Source organism: Pseudophryne corroboree, chromosome 3, assembly GCF_028390025.1.
Source record: "Pseudophryne corroboree isolate aPseCor3 chromosome 3, aPseCor3.hap2, whole genome shotgun sequence".
Taxonomy (NCBI): Eukaryota; Metazoa; Chordata; class Amphibia; order Anura; family Myobatrachidae; genus Pseudophryne; species Pseudophryne corroboree.
This window is the reverse complement of record NC_086446.1, coordinates 376,958,735-376,980,897: the sequence shown is the minus strand read 5'-3', so window position 1 is coordinate 376,980,897 and position 22,163 is coordinate 376,958,735. Positions and strand designations below refer to the sequence as shown.

At 45.2% G+C, this 22,163-nt stretch overlaps 1 protein-coding gene across 1 annotated transcript in view; it reads right to left on the bottom strand.

Moving 5' to 3' along the window:
• The window catches only part of ITGA2B (integrin subunit alpha 2b), a 131,615-nt gene that overhangs the window by 13,664 nt on the left and 95,788 nt on the right, over window positions 1-22,163 (bottom strand). The window contains exons 20-24 of the mRNA XM_063963177.1: window positions 16,267-16,414; window positions 15,786-15,872; window positions 14,049-14,128; window positions 13,203-13,283; window positions 3,143-3,248 (exon numbers count right to left, since the gene is read on the bottom strand). Of these exons, the coding sequence (XP_063819247.1) occupies window positions 3,143-3,248; window positions 13,203-13,283; window positions 14,049-14,128; window positions 15,786-15,872; window positions 16,267-16,414 (502 nt within the window). The remainder of the gene's footprint in view (window positions 1-3,142; window positions 3,249-13,202; window positions 13,284-14,048; window positions 14,129-15,785; window positions 15,873-16,266; window positions 16,415-22,163) is intronic.

The window sequence follows — 22,163 nt, the reverse complement described above, 5'->3', positions numbered from 1 at the left end:
TGATGGATGGACACAGTCTTCGGCTTCAGAAGTTCCCTGACCAACAACTGCAGTTCTAGAGCCTTTTCTTGTGGAAGAAAAACTCTGTAACTCCGTGTCGAGAATCAACTGAGATTTTGGTAAATTTAGCACCCAACCGTGCTGTCGAAGCACCGACAGCACCAAATCCACACTCCTTAGCAACCTTTCCTTGGACCTCGCCCTTATCAGGAGATCGTGCAAGTACGGGATAATTGAAACCCCCTGCTTGCGAAGGAGAACCATCATTTCTGCCATGACCTTGGTGAACACTCTCGGGGCCGTGGAAAGGCCAGACGGCAACGTTTGAAATTGGTAATGAGAGTCCTGTATCGCAAACCTGAGGAAGGCCTGATGCGAAGGAAATATCGGGACGTGTAAGTAGGCATGCTTTATGTCGACTGACGCCATACAATCCCCCCCTTCCAGGCTGGAAATCACAGCTCGAAGAGATTCCATCTTGAACTTGAAAACTTTCAAGTATGGATTGAGGGATTTTAGATTCAGAATCGGTCTGACCGAATCGTCCGGTTTCGGCACCACAAATAGGCTCGAGTAGAACCCCTCCCCCCGTTGTGATGGGGGAACTGGAACAATGACCTTCTGTTGACACAATTTTTGTATCGCTGCCAACACCAGCTCCCTATCCGGAAGAGACGCTGGTAAGGGCGAAACGAAAAACCGGTGAGGGGGCACCTCCCGAAACTCCAGCTTGTATCCCTGAGATACAATCTCTAGGACCCAAGGATCGAGGCCTGAATGAACCCAGACCCGACCGAAGACTCGGAGACGGCCCCCCACCGGTCCGGACTCCCCCAGGGAAGCCCCAACGTCATGCGGTGGACTTAGTAGAGGCAGGGGAGGACTTTTGGTCCTGGGCGCCTGACACGGCAGGCGACTTCCTACCCCTTCCTTTACCCTTTGAAGCGAGAAAGGACGAACCCTTTCCACGCCTGTATTTATTAGGACGAAAGGACTGCATCTGCTGATATGGTGCCTTTTTGTGCTGTGTGGGAACATAGGGAAGAAAAGAAGACATACCCGCCGTCGCGGTAGAGACCAGGTCCGCCAAGCCGTCCCCAAACAAGACATTACCTTTGAAGGGTAAAGCTTCCATATCTCTCTTGGAGTCGGCATCAGCATTCCATTGATGGATCCACACAACGCCCTCCTTGCCGATATCGACATGGCATTGGCTCTTGATCCCAAGAGACAAACATCCCTCACCGCATCCTTCAGGTAATCTGCAGCGTCCTTGATATTACCAAGAGTCAGAAGAACATTATCTTTATCAAGTGTATCCATGTCAGTAGCTAAATTCTCGGCCCATTTAGCAATAGCACTACTCACCCACACCGACGCCACTGCAGGTCTGAGCAATGCGCCTGTATTAGCGAAAATGGACTTCAGAGACGTCTCCAGCTTGCGATCCGCCAGATCCTTGAGAGCTGCCGTGTCCGGAGACGGAAGCGCCACCTTCTTAGACAAACGAGACAGAGCTTTGTCAACATTTGGAGACGACTCCCATTTTTCCCTATCATCAGAGGGGAAAGGATACGCAATGTAAATCCTCTTGGGAATCTGCCACCTCTTATCCGGCGACTCCCAAGCCTTTTCACAAAGAGTATTCATTTCATGAGAGGGGGGAAATTTCACTTCAGGTTTTTTCCCTTTGAACAAATCCTTGTTTCCTGCACCGCAGGTTCATCAGAAATGTGTAAAACATCCTTTATAGCCACAATCATGTACTGAATACTCTTCACTAAACGCGGATGCAAAGCCGCCTCAGAAAAATCGACCTCAGAGTCAGAGTCAGTATCAGTATCTGCCACTTGAGTAAACGGCCGCTTCTGCGAGCCCGATGGGGTCTGTACCTGAGATAAAGCCTCCTCTATGGACTTCTGCCACACCTGCGTCTGTGACTCAGACTTATCTAACCTCTTTGATAACGAAGCTACATTCGTATTGATTGTAGTTAATAACGTGAGTAAATCAGGTGTCGGCTGCGCCAACAGACCCAAATCCAGACCCACAACTGCACCCCCCACAACCTCCTCCGGTGAATCACATTCAGCCTCAGACATGTCGACACGTTCGATCGACACAGCGACACACACTCAGAATGTCTCAGCTAGGGGATAGGCCTACAGTGAAGACCAGAGAGAGACCCAGAGGGAGTATGCCAGCTCACACCCCAGCGCCTATATATCCCTATAGGGGATATATATGACCAGCGCTGCTTAGAAACTTAATAATGCACCACACTGCGCCCCCCCCCCCCCCTGAGAAATCTCCCCGTTACTTGCGGGGAGTGATCGGAGGTCCGTCCCAGCGTCTCCTTCAGCCGCGTGGAGGAGAGAAAGATGGCGCTGTGAGCCGTGCGCTAAGCTCCGCCCCTTCCCGGAGAGCTTCAGCGCGCCCAATTTGAAAATGCCGGCGGGGGCCAAGGAACGGTGCCGAGGCACCGACAGTGCTTCTGCCGGCTACCCGGACCCCAGTTACCTGCTGCCCAGGGCGCCCCCCCCCAGCACCCTGCACCCTGCGAGTGCCATCAGTGATATGTGTGGGAGCATGGAGCGCAGCATCCCCGCTGCGCTGTACCTGGTCACCGAAGTCTTCTGCCGTCCTGAAGTCTTCTGATCTTCTCATACTCACCCGACTTCTTTCTTCTGGCTTCTGTGAGGGGGTGACGGCGTGGCTCCCGGAACAAGCAGCTAGGCGCACCAAGTGATCGAACCCTCTGGAGCTAATGGTGTCCAGTAGCCGAGAAGCAGAGCCCTTAAACTAAGAAGAAGTTGGTCTGCTTCTCTCCCCTCACTCCCACGCTGCAGGGAGCCTGTAGCCAGCAGGTCTCCCTGAAAATAAAAAAACCTAACAAAAGTATTTTCCAGAGAAACTCAGTAGAGCTCCCCTGTGAGTGTCCAGTCAGTCCTGGGCACAAAGTCTAACTGAGGTCTGGAGGAGGGGCATAGAGGGAGGAGCCAGTTCACACCCAGTCTTAAGTCTTTTCAGTGTGCCCAAGCTCCTGCGGATCCCGTCTATACCCCATGGTCCTTTTGGAGTCCCCAGCATCCTCTAGGACGTAAGAGAAATATACTGTATGCACCAAGCCGTAAAGATTTACCTCATAGACATGGATCACTTCCTCCCCTTTATCTTGTGGTTTATTAGACTCCTCTTTTGGTTCCCAGTTAGGTAATGGAAGAATCACTTCAGCGGGGTGTGAGTTCCTGGGCAATAGAAATAAGCTTTACATTATTCAATATCCCTCACCTTATTTAAAATGAACTTGATATTGTACAATGTGTACTATCCCAAATTTCCACCAACTACAGAGAAAATAATCCTTATGGTAGACTCAGGGCCGGCCCTAACCAATATGATGCCCTAGGCAAGATTTTGGCTGGTGCCCCCTAGCACCACCACTGGTTGCACCTCTTTCCCAGCACCATCACCCCTCACCCAAAGCAGTCCTTATTTTAGTGTTTGTACCCCCTATATTTTAAATAGGAACAGTTCGCACATTTGGCGCACAGCCCAAAAAGGGTATGTTTTTGCTGGCAAGGGGCATGGCCACACAATAGTACCCCCAATTCCAATTACGCCTCACAGTAGTGCAACTTTTTTCACATTTGATCATGCAATAGTGTCCATAATTCATATTACATCCCACAGTAGTATTACTTTACCTTATAAACATTACTCCTCACAGTAGAGCCCCTTATTCACATAACATCACATTGAATTGCTCCTTATTCACATTACACCACACCCTATTGCTCTTTATTCATATTAGATGACACAGTAGTGCCCTTTCTATACGCAACGCCACATAGTAGAGCACCCTATACACATAATGCCACACATTAGTAATGCATTTATACACATAATTCCACACAGTAATGCCCCTTACACATTATTAATGTCCTTATAAACATAATGTGCCTTACACATTATGACAACCTTTATTAATGCCCTTTTACCATAATGTCCCTTACATATATGCCGCACATTATTAATGCCCTTATACACATAATGACACATAGTGCCCCCTACACATTTGCTGCACATTATTAGTGCCCCTATACACATAATGACACACATACAGTAGTACCCTGTTACACATATGCCACACATTATTAATGCCCTTATACACATAATGACACACATAGTGCCCCTTACATAGTGCCCCTTACACATGTGTTGCACATTATTAATGCATTTTTACATGACACACATAATGCTCCTTACACATATTCTGAACACTACTGCACAACCAACCCACTCACATGCACACAGCACTCACACTTCCACTAACACTGTGACCTCTGCCTCTGCTTGGATACAGATGTGTCCTCATAAATCTTGCCTCAATGCTAACGTCGGGCACCTTTTTTTATGAAAATGCATCTTATTTGCATTGCTATGTGGCTAGGGTGCACAAGCAGATTCTGCTGATTAAAATGATATGCAGCATGTCTATATACTGTGTGAGAGTGTGGCTGTATCTGCATATGAAATGCTATACAGAATATAGGCATGCCGCATATCATTTTAATCAGCAGAAGCTGCAGATGCCCCTAGGCATATCAAATGCCCTAGGCAATTGCCTAGTTTGCCTATAGCTATGGCCGGCTCTGGGTAGACTTACCGTTAATAACTCTATTTCTCCTAAGTCCACAAGATCCACAGGATAACATTGGGATATGATGTAGTGACAGCGGATTGGCACCAAACGATCAAAGCTGTCAGCCCCCCCAGAATGCAACGGGCCCGTCCCTATATCCCCGCCTCCTGGCTCAGGAAATTCAGTCGTTTTCCAAAGCTCAAGGCAGGAGCATCATAGAGAGCCCTAATCAGGCGAGAAGAACACACATGCACACCCTTCTGAACAAGAAGGAAGAGGTTAGTAAGTGAAAGGATCCTCAAATCAGGGTGGGATCGCTGTGGATCCTGTGGACTTAGGAGAAATAGAGTTATCAACGGTAAGTCTACCATAACGATTATTTCTCCTGCAGGGTCCACAAGTTATCTACAGGATAACATTGGGATGTCCCAAAGCAATCTAGTCGTGGGGCCGCTTCTGATTGGACAGGAGAATTCTTTGCCCAAATTCAGCGTCCTGAGAGGCAAAGGTATCAAAGGCATAATGTCTAAGGAATGTGTTAATGGAAGATCATGTGGCTGCCTTTCATATCTGTTCTGCTGAAGCACAACGTTGTGCTGCCCATGACGGACCTATCTTACGAGTAGAGTGAGCAGAGAAATTATCCGTAACAGGGAGATCAGCTTGAGAATATGCTTCTGAAATCATCATTCAAAGCCACCTCACCAGTGTCTGCTTGTCAGCAGGCCATCCTCTCTTGTGAAATCCGTAGAGAACGAAGAGAGTTTCTGTTTTTCTGATGGCACTGGTATAGATCCTTAAAGCATGGACTATGTCCAACGATGCATCTACCACAGAAAGGTCCGTCCCTTGGAAGGCCAGGACTACAATTTCTTTGTTAAGGTGGAATTTAGACACCACCATAGGAAGATACCCAGATTTGGTTCTGAGAATCGCTCTATCTGGATAAAAAAAAAAATCAGAAAAGGAGGGCGACATAACAATGCCCCTAAATCTGGAACTCTTCTAACTGAAGCAATAGCCAGTAGAAAGAGAAGTTTTGATGTCAACAATTTAAAATCCACTTGTTTTAATGGTTCAAATGGGGCAACTTGAAGGGCCTATAGGACTAAACTTAAATCCCAAGGCACTGTAGGAGAAAAAAGGAGGTTGAATGTGCAGCATTCCCTGGAAAAAAGTGCGCACATCCTGTAGGTTAGTAATTTTCTTTTGGAACCATACAGTCAATGCTGACACTTGCACTCTCAAGGTAGCCACCCTTAGACCTTTGTCCATTCCTAACTGATGGAATGCTAGGATTCTGGAAACTCTGAAAGACCTACTGTAGGATCAAATTTCCGGTCACTGCACCATTGAATATAGGTTTGCCATATTCAGTGATAAATGCGAGCTGAGGAAGGTTTTGTTGCGCTGAGCATTGTTTGAATTACCTGTTGTGAGAATCCTCTTGCTTTCAGGATAGAAGTCTCAAGAGCCACGCCGTCAAAAAGACAGTTGATTTAGGTGCTTGTGATAGCAAGGACCCCGAGACAGTAGATCTGGACGTTGAGGGAGTAGGAATGGAGCATACATCGACAACCTCTGCAGAGCTGTGTACCAATGTCTTCTAGGCCAAGCCAGAGCTATTAGTATCATGGTGCCCCTTCCTTGTTTTGCCTTTTGCTTCACCCTGGGTAACAGGGCAATTGGTGGAAACACATAAGCCAGCCGAAAGTCCTATTTCACTGACAGTGCATCCACAAAGACCACTTTGGGATCCTTTGTTCTTGACCCGTATGCGGGAACTTTGTTGTTCTGATGGGAAGCCATGAGATCTATCTCCGGTAACCCCCACGTCTACCAGAATTTGGAAGACCTCTGGGTGTAATGACCATTCGTTTGCATGAATGGCATGTCGATTGAGAAAATCTGCTTCCCAGTTTAGGACTCCCGTAATGAACACTGTGGACAATGCTGGATGATGAAGTTCTGCCCACTTTAACGCGTGACTTACCTCCTTCATTGCGTTTTGGCTGCGAGTTCCTCCCTGATGGTTGAGGTACGCTACTGTCATTGCATTGTCTGAGCAGATTTGGACTGGTTTCCCCTGAAGGATGTCCTTTGCCTGAATAAGTGCCATATATATGGCCCGAATTTCCAATATATTTATTGGCGGGCAACTCTCTTCCTTGGTCCACTGCCCCTGGAAACAACTGCTTCCTGACACCGCTCCCCAGCCCCGGGGATACGGTCATTAGGTCGACCACTATTGGTCAACATGCATTAGGTCGACATGGTCACTAGGTCGACATGTACTAGGTCGACATGGAAAAAGGTCGACATGAGTTTTTCAAAATTTTTTCATTTTTTAAAACTACTTTTTCATACTTTACAATCCACGTGGACTACGATTGGGAATAGTAACCTGTGCCAGGGGCAGCGGTAGTGGAGCAGGCACCTTGCCCGAAACATGGCGAGCGAAGGGACAGGGTGCACTAACTGGGGTTCCCTGTTACTTTACGAAGAAAATGACACCAAAAAAAGTAAAAGTACAAAAACTTATGTTGAACTTTTTCCATGTCGACCTAGTACATGTCGACTTAGTGACCATGTCAACATAATGCATGTCGACCAATAGTGATTGACCTAATGACTGTCGACCTAAGTGTGGTCGACCTAATAACCCATACCCCCAGCCCTGAAGGCTGGCATCCATTGTCAAAATTTCCCAGTCTGATATCCAAAAGGGTCTCCCTTTGTCCAGATGGGATGTCTGTAGCCACCAGGCTAATGACCTCTTTACTTCCACCGTAAGGACCATAGTTTGCATTTTTATCATCTGATGAAACCCATTCCATTTGGCAAGGATCAGATACTGGAGAGGCCTCGAGTGGAATTGAGCATACTCCACCATGTCGAATGTTGATACCATCAATCCCATCACACGCATTGCTGCGTGAATGGATAATCTTTGACTGCGTAAAAGCTCCTGAATCATTGACTAAACTTTGGATATCTGCTTCAGAGGTAAAAAATACTCTTTGAAGGTTTGAATACAGTACAGCCCCCAAGTGAGTCATCCGCTGTGACGGAACCAGAGACGATTTCGCCCAATTTATGAGCCACCCATGCTTCTGCAAACATGTTATTGTCTGTTGCAGATGAAACACCCCACACACCCCTTCAAATGCTTCTCTGTGGACACACCAACATGTCTAGGATCCCCTTGATAAAACAAGCTATTCTTATTTGGAAATCGGTGCACTCTGTTTTACGTGGTCAGGGTGTGGACCCGGATACTCCATTGGATAATACCTTTGGTTTTCCGGAGTTGTCTTCTCTGCAAATTAGCGAAGTGTGGGGAAGGTGGGGTATAACCTCTCTGGGACAGCTATATAATGGGGATGTACTTAAATCTTTCCAACAACTCCAGCAAGACTACTGTATGCCCTCCTCCTACTTTTATCATTTTTTGCAGCTAAGACATGCGATTAATGCTCAGTTTCCCGACTCCCTTCCGCTTCTTAGTGACTCCCCAGTCAAGTCTCTGTTGCAAAACCGAGGAAATAGGCATTTGGTATCTGGTATTTATATGGCTATTCTCCAATCCCATTACTCGGACCAGCTGTCATCTCTTAGAAATAAATGGGAATCAGACTTGGGTCCTCTTACGGATGAGATTTGGGACTGCGCCTTAGGTTCCCCCCGCTCCTCAACTACAAGCATTAGATACCAACAAATTCGATTGTTTACAATTCACCGAGTATATATGACGTCAGTGAGAATGTTTCATTTTGGGGGTACCCATTCTACGAAATGCCCTAAATGTGGATCCTTAGATGCCGATTTGTGGCACTTACTCTGGTTATGCCCCCTGGTAGCAGCATTCTGGACTGGCATTATTGATACCGTAGTGTTAACAGGCCTTCCATCATCCGTCTTTACCCTTGCGGTATGTTTTCTGTAGGCTGTGGAGGGGGAGACTCTGGATGCCTCTAGCAGACGTTAACTTGTGTGGGTTGGCTAAGGTGTGCATTGCTAGATTGTGGCTTGCCAGTGAAGCCCCAATACTGCAGTCTTGGACGACAATTGTCAATGACACTGCAGCAGGTAAGAAGTTTGTATACCTGGCTAGAAAAGCACCAAATAAATAGTATGATATTTGGGGTAGGTGGCTTGAGTCTCCTTACTCGATATGTCGGCGGGTCTCATATTTGCATCTGCATGTCTTCTACTGCCTCTTGATAGGGGGATGGTGATAGGGGAATGGTGTGTCTGTTGAATGATTTGTTTGTGTATCTGGTTTTTTTTTAGTCTGGGATTAGCTGTCAGCTTGCGGCCGGCCACTCACTTGATTAATCAATTGCTCGATCTCCCTGTATGTCTATATCCTTCTTTCAGTTGCTTGCCAATTTGCGTCATTAGCCTTTCTAAATGTCATGGTATTATTGCTACGATATATGATGTTATATGTTTTTGTGATAGTATACCTGATTTGGCCTAACACCGTGTTCTCTGTCTGATATGTGACACAATGAGTCCATATACAATGTTCTTTTAACCTTGATTTATTGTTTGTTTCTTCTGTGTTATTATATGTTGTTGTTGTTGTTGTTTTTTTTGTGTGCTTGTTCTGTTTATGTATGCATAACTGAAAAAATCATTAAAAACGTATTGAATAAAAAAAAATGAATAAAAAAAAAAAAATGCTGTTGGAGGATAGCAAACCTGAGATAGCGCTGAAGGGTTAGTGCTATAGGAACATGAAGGTAAGCATCCTGGATATCCAGGTATACCATAAAATCCTCCGGCTCCATGGCCAAAATAATGGAACGTAACGTCTCCATACTGTATGAAACCAAGGCACCCAAATGTACTTGTTCAGCACTTTGAGATTGAGTATGGGCCGGAACGACCCATTTGGCTTCTGGACTAGAAACAGGTTGGAATAAAAACCTTGTCCATGGCCTTGTCCAGGAACTGGAATTATCACTCCTGACTGAAGCAACTTCTGAACTGCCACCTGCAAAGCCCTGGCCTTCATTTCCACTGAAGACGGGCTGGTACAAAGAAACCTTTGAGGAGGGTGTTTCTTGAAAGCAAACGCATAACCGTGAGATACCGCTTCTTGCACCCAGGCATCTGTGGTAGACTGCTGCCAGATCTGTGCAAACTGAAGAAGTCGGCCTCCCACCCTGGGGTCCCCCAGGTGGAGGCCCGCACCATCAGGCTGATGGTTTATCTTCTGATTTGGAAGCAGTCCCTTTGGTAGCCCAATGCTTTTTATTCTTATCAGACTTGTCAGATTGAGACTGTTTGCCACAACCCTTTCCTTTTGCTTTTCCTTTAGTCCAAAAGGGCTGAAAAGCTGGAAATCTAGGCTTGGATTTATGTGTGAAAGAAAACTTCACTTTCTTGGAGTCTGCTTCTGACTCCAAAATACTGTTTAATTCTTTACCAAAAAGAATATCTCCAGTAAAAGGCAAAGACTTCAGAACCTTCTTAGATTCTGAGTCAGCTTTCCATGGGGGTCATTCAGACCCGATCGCATGCTGCCTTTTTTTGCAGCCGTGCGATCGGGTCTGAACAGCGCATGCCCCCAAACAGCGACGGTTTCTACAAAGAAAGCGATCGCAGGGGCGATCGCAAGAAGATAGACAGGAAGAAGGCGTTCATGGGCAGCAACTTACCGTTTCCAGGTAGTGTCCGGGAAAATGCAGGTGTGCCCAGCCATTCGGGAGGCAGATTTCTGACATCAGCAAATCCCGGATCGTTGCAGTGGCTGAGCAAGTTCTGGGTTGTGCAGAAACTGCACAAACTTTTGTTTGTGCAGCTCTCTGCACAGCCGTTCACACCCCTGCACAGCGATTGCCCCCTTCCCTGTAGGCGGCGATTACCTGCGTGCAACCAGGTCTGAATTACCCCCCATGTATGTAGCCAAACCGCTCTGCGAGCTGCTACTGCTGAGGCTGATGCCTGAGAGGCAATTGCACCCATATCCAAGGCTGCTTCTTCCATAAAAATAGCTGCATGTTTGATATGTGCAATATGTGATTTTTGCTCTCTAGATGCCATTGAAAGGTCATCCTAAAATGCATCAGCCCAGGCTGCCACTGCTTTTGCCATCCAAGCCGAAACCATGGCTGGTCTTATGATTTCCCCACTGTGCGATGAGTCCTCATCCTCCGACGAGTCCTCATCTGAAACATGTGCAGACTGTGAAGATGTTGTTTAATGTCTATGTGATTTACTTAGCACCTTTCAGCCTGTTTCTGCTGAGAGGCTGCCAATTCCTGTACTGGATGTGATAACCCCCAGGTGGGATGTTGCACGTAAGAGTTAATAGGGTAACCTATCCCTGGTATAGGAGCTGGCATTGGTGGTCATTCCGAGTTGTTCGCTAGCAGTTTTCATTTGCAGCGCAGTGTTTAGGTAAAAAAGCGGCCCTTCTGCGCATGCGTATGCGGCGCAATTCGCATGCGCGACGTACTTTCACAAAAGCCGAAGTAGTTTTTCACAAGGTCTAGCGACGCTTTTCAGTCGCACTGCTCGCTGCATTGTGATTGACATGAAGTTGGCGTTTCTGGGAGGTAACTGACCGTTTTCGGGGAGTGTGTGGGAAAACGCAGGTGTGTCAGATACAAACACAGGCGTGCCGGGGGAAATGCAGGCGTGGCTGGCTGAACGCAGGGCATGTTCGTGACATCAAAACAGGAACTAAATAGTCTGAAGTGATCGCAAGATAGGAGTAGGTCTGGAGCTGCTCAGAAACTACACAATCTTTTTTTTGTAGCCGCACTGCGATCCTTTCGGTGGCACTTCTGCTAAGCTAAAATACACTCCCAGAGGGCGGCGGCTTAGCGTTTGCACGGCTGCTAAAAGCAGCTAGCGAGCGAACAACTCGCAATGAGGGCCATTATCCGCTCAGCTATACTGGATAATGTCTGTGCAAAAGTAGCCCGTGGGGGTTCAACGTGAACCTGTGCCTGCCTCGGATTATTCAAGATGCTTTAGTGAATGCTAAAATAATTTGCACATAATCCATTTTGAACCAGATCCGGAGAGGTTAACCTAGCTTTGCAAGACAAACATGACATGAGTGTTGGTGCTGCTGTGGAGAGTGTATCCTCCTCACCCTTGCCTCTCTTAGACATGATAAATAAATCACAGACCTTTACAGTGTTAACTACACAAATTGTAACTGCAATCCCTCCCTCCTTTGCACCAGCATTGAGGATCGGAATACACAGAAACTGACAGAAAATAGTAAGTCAGCAATCACACTAGCAATCAGTCACAGGTTATACATTAGTATAATAAGAAATATGAGCACATAATCAACTACAGATACATTTCAAGTATGTAGGAGAAACATATGATATAGGAGTTTAAACGTATTCAGTCGCACAGCTAAAGAATTCAGAATTCAGTCGCACAGCTAAAGAAAACAGCAGCAATAGTTTACAGACTCATATGCATCAGGCACTTATCCATCTATTCATACCAAAGGTAGATAGAGACTTAGTGCTGTATCACCCGGCTCAGGAGAGTGGAATACAGGGAGACTTCACCCCGCTTCCAGGATCGATCAATACGTTAGTGAAAACTGAGTGGATCCAGATGCTATTAGTGTACACAATTGCCCCGTGAACCTACAGTGAACACATACGCACCAGTCATACAGCTGCCTATGCTGCGACTGGGTCCTTTTAGATACACAGCATCTCAGACGGAAGTGGAAACTCAGTTCATGGCAGGAAACTCGGAGAACTGGGGGGGAGGGACGACCGAGGGAGCGTCTTACTCCCCAATGCTCACATCAACCCTAGAGATTGCGGTCTCATAATATACCTGGAGCCTATGATCCCTGAGGCCTAGCGCTGGTGCACCCGAGGTGGCAGCCACGTCAGCGACTGTTCGGTAGTCTCCATCCCGAAACAGTGCAGCTGTGTCTCGCGTTTCCCCTACTAAGCGGAACCGATGCCTTACCTTCTCCCCGTGCTCCGGCCACAGCCTGGTAACGTCTGCTGGACTTGCTAATACATCATACACAGACACCCACCGAAACAGCACTGTACACATGGGTAAGCGTTGTCACGACCCGGCGGGGAGTTGTTGGAGCGACTCTTTCTAAGGTACTTATAAGAGGCTTTTTAGAAAGATCGCTCAAAAAGTATAGTAAGACTATAAAAATTAAAACCAGCAGCCCACTGATCATGGTCCGGCTCCTGCCGCACCAAACAAAAAACTGAATTGCCTGAGCCAGGAGGTGGAGATATAGGGACGGGCCCATTGCATTCTCGGAGGCTGAAAGCTTTGATCGTTTGGTGCCAATCCGCTGTCGCTACCTCATATCCCAATGTTATCCTGTGGATAACCTGTGGACCCTGCAAGAACAATCTATATTCTACAATGCCGTGGTAATCTCCATAGCACTCCAGTTACCAACCACATAGCAGGCTCTGCCACTGCAATCAGTATGAATGACCACAATCCCTACATCATAAAATTATCACTGCAATCATTTTCAACCATGGCATTTTGACACTTCAACAACAACAATGCTATTTTCACTTACCCTCGAAGATCGAGTGATATTTTTACTGTCACATTCAACTGCACCCAAACAATTGGACTGCTTGAATTCTGGCTGTTTCGGCTAAAATAAATAGATCATAAAAAGTATAACATGATACAGTTTTTGACAAAAAATAATAAATAAGCCAATCATGAGTTAAGATATAAGAGCATAGTAATAAACTAAATTTAATTTCAACATGTCTATGTTTATACATATTACAATGTGTTGTAATGGTCCCTTTCCATTGATGCCTTTCATTAATGTGATGCTCCTCTATGCCTGTCCATCAGTGGAAGGGGAATTTTAAATACTTGTGACAGCAGAGATTCAATCAATTAGTCTATTTCTGCCTTGATTTCGTTGGTTGATAAGGAGAAATCCTCTCATATTAGAGCAGAGGTTCTCAAACGTGGTCCTCAAGGCACCCCAACAGTCCATGTTTTTAGTTTATCCATGCATGGCCATAGGCGACTTAATTAGCACCACAGTCAATTTGATTTAACCATCTGTGCTGAGCTGTGGATATTCCTAAAACCTGGACCGTTGGGGTGCTTTGAGGGCCACGTTTCAGAACCTTTGTGCTCTGGAAGACAGGAGAATCAAATGTTAAATAAGTGCTATGATTGTCAGTATCTCCACATCTTGGACACCTGCAAGTGTCTTACTTGTGGGAGATGGGATCACTAATAAAATGTGCCTTGTCTTGTGGACACCACTTGTCTGAGCATTAAAAATAGTTTTCCTATGACGCCTCATTAAGTTTTCTCTCACTAATTATGTTACTACACAAATATAAATATTTTAATTTAAAGATTATTTGAACTGTGTGTAGTAGAGTCTCACCTTTTTATATGCATTGGAAAAGAGATGTTGCTCCCAATGTCCTCCAGGTTACTGAAGCTCAGCTGCAGCCCTGCATAGACCTGCATTATACAGCACAAGCAGCAATTAGAGAAAAGGCAGTAAAAAGACAATAGAAAGCTGACACTGTTCAGACAATTAAAAGATGATGATGTATACAGTACGGTTTATAGACATCCAAACTGATACTGAATAAATGAAACCACAAGAGAGAAGCCATGAGAGGAAGTCAGGAATCATGCTACCTCCACAGTATAGGCAGGCAATGGTTGTCACTTTCATCGTTCCTCTATGAACTAGAGACATTTTGATTTAAGAAGTGTTTTGTAACAGCACTGGTTCCTTGTGAACGGATTGAGTACATTCTCATAAATATGGTTGAGTTCACAAATTGTTGCCTCCGCTACAAGCTAAGAGTGCTTAGAGGAAATTATATATATATATATATATATATATATATATGAAAAAAAGAAATAATGGAGGGCGCAATGGTGAGTATAGAATTACAAGTTTTTACTGGCATCAGTATCACTCACGTACATTTAAAATAAAAGTTAACCAGCGCGATGTTGATCATCAGTGGAGCCTCCAGAAAACCGCACCAACGAACCCCGTCGCTCACAGGATAACAGCAGCCGCTAAATCCTTCTAGCCGCACGGACTTGAATAACGGACCACACGCGCTGACACTTCAGACAATGGATCCTTGAACCTCGTCCTGCTGGCCAGCAGGACGAGGTTCAAGGATCCATTGTCTGAAGTGTCAGCGCGTGTGGTTAACTTTTAAATGTACGTGAGTGATACTGATGCCAGTAAAAACTTGTAATTCTATACTCACCATTGCGCCCTCCATTATTTCTTTTTTTCACATGTGCTGAGGAGTACGGGTTTACTCCTAGAGGAGGACTGCTGCAAAAGTACATTTGGACTGATATATATTTCAAAGACTCTGTGTGAGATTGCGCGACATCTTTTCTATATATATATATATATATATATATATATATATATATATATATACACACATATATATATATATATATATATACACACACACACACACACACACACACACACACACACACACACACACACACACACACACACACACACACACACACTAACAAAAATGCCTCAAGAAAAGCCAGTAGAACCCAGCCTTATCCAATACCTTCTCATTCATAAACTGTCCACCCTTTCTATTTGAGAAGCCGGATCTGCCCAATCATTTATTTTTCCCATTAGGTCACTGCTCCATTCTTCTATACTAGATCCAAGCTCTTCTCCAGACCCTCCTCTTAACACACTGAGCACTGCTGTATCATTTAATCCTTTATATTATCAAGCTGTTCCATGATTTCCTATACTCTATACTAGTCTCTACCATTTGTGCTGTACACCTCATATCAGAATCACCAATTTCTTATTAAAAATAAGTTATTACTTTTAATCAAGTACTAAGCTTGTCTTCATGCATTTAAATTCTAATAACCACTCTTTCAGTATCAATAGGTTTCTTAACTTCAAACAAGAATGGGGCCCTGTTTGCAGGTGTGGTTGAGCAAGGACTGATGTGAGTGAGGCAATAATCTATATAATGCACTCTGTAACCTCTGTAATAATGCTTTCCTTCACTAAATAGCTCCAGCTCTCATCTGTATACAATACATGTATATTCTATTGCTCACCAAGACCAAGCTTCCATTATCCAGAACTCACCTTTGTTCCAGTCTTCATTGGATTCCCCAACTCGCAAACCACAAGTTCAGTCTCATTTGCTTTTTTGGGAGTACACAGTATCTTTTCCTAGGAAAATATATGATGTAAAGCTTATGAAAATGATAACTCTTTATATTAATGCCTGACCCCTGCATGCTCACCAGTCAGGCTGATCACCGCAGCCCTTTTAAAGTCTCCTGTAAGAATCCTCACCTACACTGATCTTCAGTGCAAGTGCCTCCTCCTTAATGTACTGAGCTCACAAATGTGTAATCTCCACTTGAGCTGACCATAAACTGCACTTGCTTCACTGTCTACTATACTATTGATTCATCATCTACTGTACACACAGCAAAGACAGAAATTTTTGGGGCGCAAATATTTCACCAATTAACTATTGACAATACTGAGGCATAAGGCATGGAACATTACACAAGTTTCCTCTTATGGATGAGACCCATTGTAATTCAAAACTATGCACCTCAGCTTCCCTCAAAACCTGCATGTAATGTGCCCCGGGTGGGAGATGAACATTCAGCTCTGCTTCATATGCTCCTTCTCCGAGGTTTGTGGCAGTGAAATAGATGTGTACAAGATTGTCAGACCCGATTACAAGAGGTTCTTCCCTCCTAAAAAGAATGAGCAGAACAGCAAACAGTTAGGAAAAACATGATTTTTAACCAATTATAAACTTGCATGGGCATGTGGTTTCACTCCCAGTATAGGGATATTAGGATAAGAAAGTCAGCACTTTCGTTTGACAATTATAAAATGTATCTTCTTTATTAAGTTTATGGGTCAGTGCTGCCTTAACCATGTCAGCTGATACCACTTATGTTCTTATCTTGAGCTGGTGTATGAAATTGCAGTGTCACGTTAGTTATCGCCACCTTTACACTTGTTTGTTCAGAGGTTATGATTGATCCCATGCAATAAATGCAGAATACAATATGGAACAAATACCTTGCAGATGAACACACAAGCCTGCTTTCCAGCAAGGTTTAAATGCAGCTAACAGCTTAATCAGGAGGTTCACACCTATATCAGTGGTTCCCATACAGGGTGCATTGGGGCACTTGCAGGGGTGCCATGGGTTGGTGGTCCAGGACCAATTCAAATTATTTATGGTCAATGTAATTGGAAGCCACAAGCACTGGTTATGCCTATCATAAAATATGTAAACAAACAGAAACAAATTATGTCCCTCACCACATAACTGAACCTAAGGATGACATATAAACACAATATACTTAATTTAATATTTTTTTCAGAATTTTTCATTAAGAAACTTTAGGCCTAGTCATGCCATGAAAAGAATTCTGATACTATAGGGGGCTGTGATTCAAAAAAGTTTGGGAACCTCTAACCTATACTGTCAATGCCATTAAAATACTCCAACGTCCTTTTTGTACCTTGTTGGCATAGTGCTGCCGACATAGGCCCTCATTCCGAGTTGTTCGCTCGCTAGCCGCTTTTCGCAGCAGTGCACACGCTAAGCCGCCGTCCTCTGGGAGTGAATCTTAGCTTAGCAGAATTGCGAACGAAGTATTCGCAATATTGCGAAAAGATTTTTCTTTGCAGTTTCTGAGTAGCTCGAGACTTACTCTTCCAGTGCGATCAGTTCAGTGCTTGTCGTTCCTGGTTTGACGTCACAAACACACCCAGCGTTCGCCCAGACACTCCCCCGTTTCTCCAGCCACTCCCACGTTTTTCCCAGAAACGGCAGCGTTTTTTCACACACTCCCATAAAACGGCCAGTTTCCGCTCAGAAACACCCACTTCCTGTCAATCACACTACGATCAGGAGAACGAAGAAAAAACCTCGTAATGCCGTGAGTAAAATACCAAACTTCTTAGCAAATTTACTTGGCGCAGCCGCAGTGCTAACATTGCGCATGCGCAGTTAGCGGAAAATCGCACCGATGCGAAGGAAAATAACGAGCGAACAACTCGGAATGAGGGCCCTAGTCAGGCAGATCTCCTGCTTGTTGACATAGTGAATGTTGGAATTTGTATTCTGATTTTCCTGTTCTTTAACTATTCCCAACTATACATAGATTGCATGTCCTAGAACACAGGTTCTCAAACTCAGTCCTCAGGACCCCACACAGTGCATGTTTTGCAGGTAACCCAGCAGGTACACAGGTGTATTAATTACTTACTGACACATTTTAAAAAGTACACAGGTGAAGCTAATTATTTCACTTGCGATTCTGCAAGGTGATCTGCAAAACATGCACTGTGTGGGGTCCTGAGGACCGAGTTTGAGAACCTCTGTCCTAGAAATATCTGCAACAAATTAATTTCTCTCACAGGGTAATCTAGAATCCATGCAGAACCTTGTGGAAACTGTGGGGCAGATGTATTAACTTGGAGAAGGCATAAGGAAGTGATAAACCAGTGATAAGTGCAAGGTGATAAACGCACCAGCCAATCACCTCCTAACTGTTAATTTACATATTGGAGCTGATTGGCTTTTATCACCTTGCACATATCACTGGTTTATCACTTCCTTATGCCTTCTCCAGGTTAATACATCTGCCCGCTGTGAGCAGTCCTCGTTTTGTAGAAAGGCCATAACAATGTAATTGTTTTTCTCTGTAGAGTGCTGCAGAATATGTATACACTAGAGATGAGCGGGTTCGGTTCCTCGGAATCCGAACCCGCCCGAACTTCATGTTTTTTTTTCACGGGTCCGAGCGACTCGGATCTTCCCGCCTTGCTCGGTTAACCCGAGCGCGCCCGAACGTCATCATGACGCTGTCGGATTCTCGCGAGACTCGGATTCTATATAAGGAGCCGCGCGTCGCCGCCATTTTCACACGTGCATTGAGATTGATAGGGAGAGGACGTGGCTGGCGTCCTCTCCATTTAGATTAGAAGAGAGAGAGTGAGATTGATTTGAGACAGAGACACTTGATTTACTGGAGCTTAGGAGTACTGTAGAGAGTGCAGAGTTTAGTAGTGACTGACCACAGTGACCACCAGACAGTGCAGTTTTATTTAATATAATCCATTCTCTGCCTGAAAAAAACGATACACAGTGACTCAGTCACATACCATATCTGTGTGCACTGCTCAGCCCAGTGTGCTGCATCATCTATGTATATATCTGACTGTGCTCACACAGCTTATAATTGTGGGGGAGACTGGGGAGCAGTGCCAGTTATAGGTTATAGCAGGAGCCAGGAGTACATATTATTAAAATTAAACAGTGCACACTTTTGCTGCAGGAGTGCCACTGCCAGTGTGACTGACCAGTGACCTGACCACACTGACCACCAGTATAGTTAGTAGTATACTATATTGTGATTGCCTGAAAAAGTTAAACACTCGTCGTGTGACTTGTGTGGTGTTTTTTTTTTTATTCTATAAAAAACTCATTCTGCTGACAGACAGTGTCCAGCAGGTCCGTCATTATATAATATATACCTGTCCGGCTGCAGTAGTGATATATATATATTTTTTATATCATTATTTATCATCCAGTCGCAGCAGACACAGTACGGTAGTTCACGGCTGTAGCTACCTCTGTGTCGGCACTCGGCAGTCCGTCCATAATTGTATACCACCTACCCGTGGTTTTTTTTTCTTTCTTCTTTATACATACTACATCTCATTATCAACCAGTCTATATTAGCAGCAGACACAGTACGGTAGTCCACGGCTGTAGCTACCTCTGTGTCGGCACTCGGCAGTCCATCCATAATTGTATACCACCTACCCGTGGTTTTTTTTTCTTTCTTCTTTATACATACTACATCTCATTATCATCCAGTCTATATTAGCAGCAGACACAGTACAGTATGGTAGTCCACGGCTGTAGCTACCTCTGTGTCGGCACTCGGCAGTCCGTCCATAATTGTATACCACCTACCCGTGGTTTTTTTTTTCTTTCTTCTTTATACATACTACATCTCATTATCAACCAGTCTATATTAGCAGCAGACACAGTACGGTAGTCCACGGCTGTAGCTACCTCTGTGTCGGCACTCGGCAGTCCATCCATAATTGTATACCACCTACCCGTGGTTTTTTTTTTCTTTCTTCTTTATACATACATACTACATCTCTTTATCAACCAGTCTATATTAGCAGCAGACACAGTACAGTAGTCCACGGCTGTAGCTACCTCTGTGTCGGCACTCGGCAGTCCATCCATAATTGTATACCACCTACCCGTGGTTTTTTTTTCTATCCTGTTTATACATACATACATACTACATCTCTTTATCAACCAGTCTATATTAGCAGCAGACACAGTACAGTAGTCCACGGCTGTAGCTACCTCTGTGTCGGCACTCGGCAGTCCATCCATAATTGTATACCACCTACCCGTGGTTTTTTTTTCTTTCTTCTTTATACATACATACTACATCTCATTATCATCCAGTCTATATTAGCAGCAGACACAGTACAGTACAATAGTCCACGGCTGTAGCTACCTCTGTGTCGGCACTCGGCAGTCCATCCATAATTGTATACTAGTATCCATCCATCTCCATTGTTTACCTGAGGTGCCTTTTAGTTGTGCCTATTAAAATATGGAGAACAAAAATGTTGAGGTTCCAAAATTAGGGAAAGATCAAGATCCACTTCCACCTCGTGCTGAAGCTGCTGCCACTAGTCATGGCCGAGACGATGAAATGCCAGCAACGTCGTCTGCCAAGGCCGATGCCCAATGTCATAGTACAGAGCATGTCAAATCCAAAACACCAAATATCAGTAAAAAAAGGACTCCAAAACCTAAAATAAAATTGTCGGAGGAGAAGCGTAAACTTGCCAATATGCCATTTACCACACGGAGTGGCAAGGAACGGCTGAGGCCCTGGCCTATGTTCATGGCTAGTGGTTCAGCTTCACATGAGGATGGAAGCACTCAGCCTCTCGCTAGAAAACTGAAAAGACTCAAGCTGGCAAAAGCACCGCAAAGAACTGTGCGTTCTTCGAAATCCCAAATCCACAAGGAGAGTCCAATTGTGTCGGTTGCGATGCCTGACCTTCCCAACACTGGACGTGAAGAGCATGCGCCTTCCACCATTTGCACGCCCCCTGCAAGTGCTGGAAGGAGCACCCGCAGTCCAGTTCCTGATAGTCAGATTGAAGATGTCAGTGTTGAAGTACACCAGGATGAGGAGGATATGGGTGTTGCTGGCGCTGGGGAGGAAATTGACCAGGAGGATTCTGATGGTGAGGTGGTTTGTTTAAGTCAGGCACCCGGGGAGACACCTGTTGTCCGTGGGTGGAATATGGCCGTTGACATGCCTGGTGAAAATACCAAAAAAATCAGCTCTTCGGTGTGGAAGTATTTCACCAGAAATGCGGACAACATTTGTCAAGCCGTGTGTTCCCTTTGTCAAGCTGTAATAAGTAGGGGTAAGGACGTTAACCAACTCGGAACATCCTCCCTTATACGTCACCTGCAGCGCATTCATAATAAGTCAGTGACAAGTTCAAAAACTTTGGGCGACAGCGGAAGCAGTCCACTGACCAGTAAATCCCTTCCTCTTGTAACCAAGCTCACGCAAACCACCCCACCAACTCCCTCAGTGTCAATTTCCTCCTTCCCCAGGAATGCCAATAGTCCTGCAGGCCATGTCACTGGCAATTCTGACGAGTCCTCTCCTGCCTGGGATTCCTCCGATGCATCCTTGCGTGTAACGCCTACTGCTGCTGGCGCTGCTGTTGTTGCTGCTGGGAGTCGATGGTCATCCCAGAGGGGAAGTCGTAAGCCCACTTGTACTACTTCCAGTAAGCAATTGACTGTCCAACAGTCCTTTGCGAGGAAGATGAAATATCACAGCAGTCATCCTGCTGCAAAGCGGATAACTGAGGCCTTGACAACTATGTTGGTGTTAGACGTGCGTCCGGTATCCGCCGTTAGTTCACAGGGAACTAGACAATTTATTGAGGCAGTGTGCCCCCGTTACCAAATACCATCTAGGTTCCACTTCTGTAGGCAGGCGATACCGAGAATGTACACGGACGTCAGAAAAAGACTCACCAGTGTCCTAAAAAATGCAGTTGTACCCAATGTCCACTTAACCACGGACATGTGGACAAGTGGAGCAGGGCAGGGTCAGGACTATATGACTGTGACAGCCCACTGGGTAGATGTATGGACTCCCGCCGCAAGAACAGCAGCGGCGGCACCAGTAGCAGCATCTCGCAAACGCCAACTCTTTCCTAGGCAGGCTACGCTTTGTATCACCGCTTTCCAGAATACGCACACAGCTAAAAACCTCTTACGGCAACTGAGGAAGATCATCGCAGAATGGCTTACCCCAATTGGACTCTCCTGTGGATTTGTGGCATCGGACAACGCCAGCAATATTGTGTGTGCATTAAATATGGGCAAATTCCAGCACGTCCCATGTT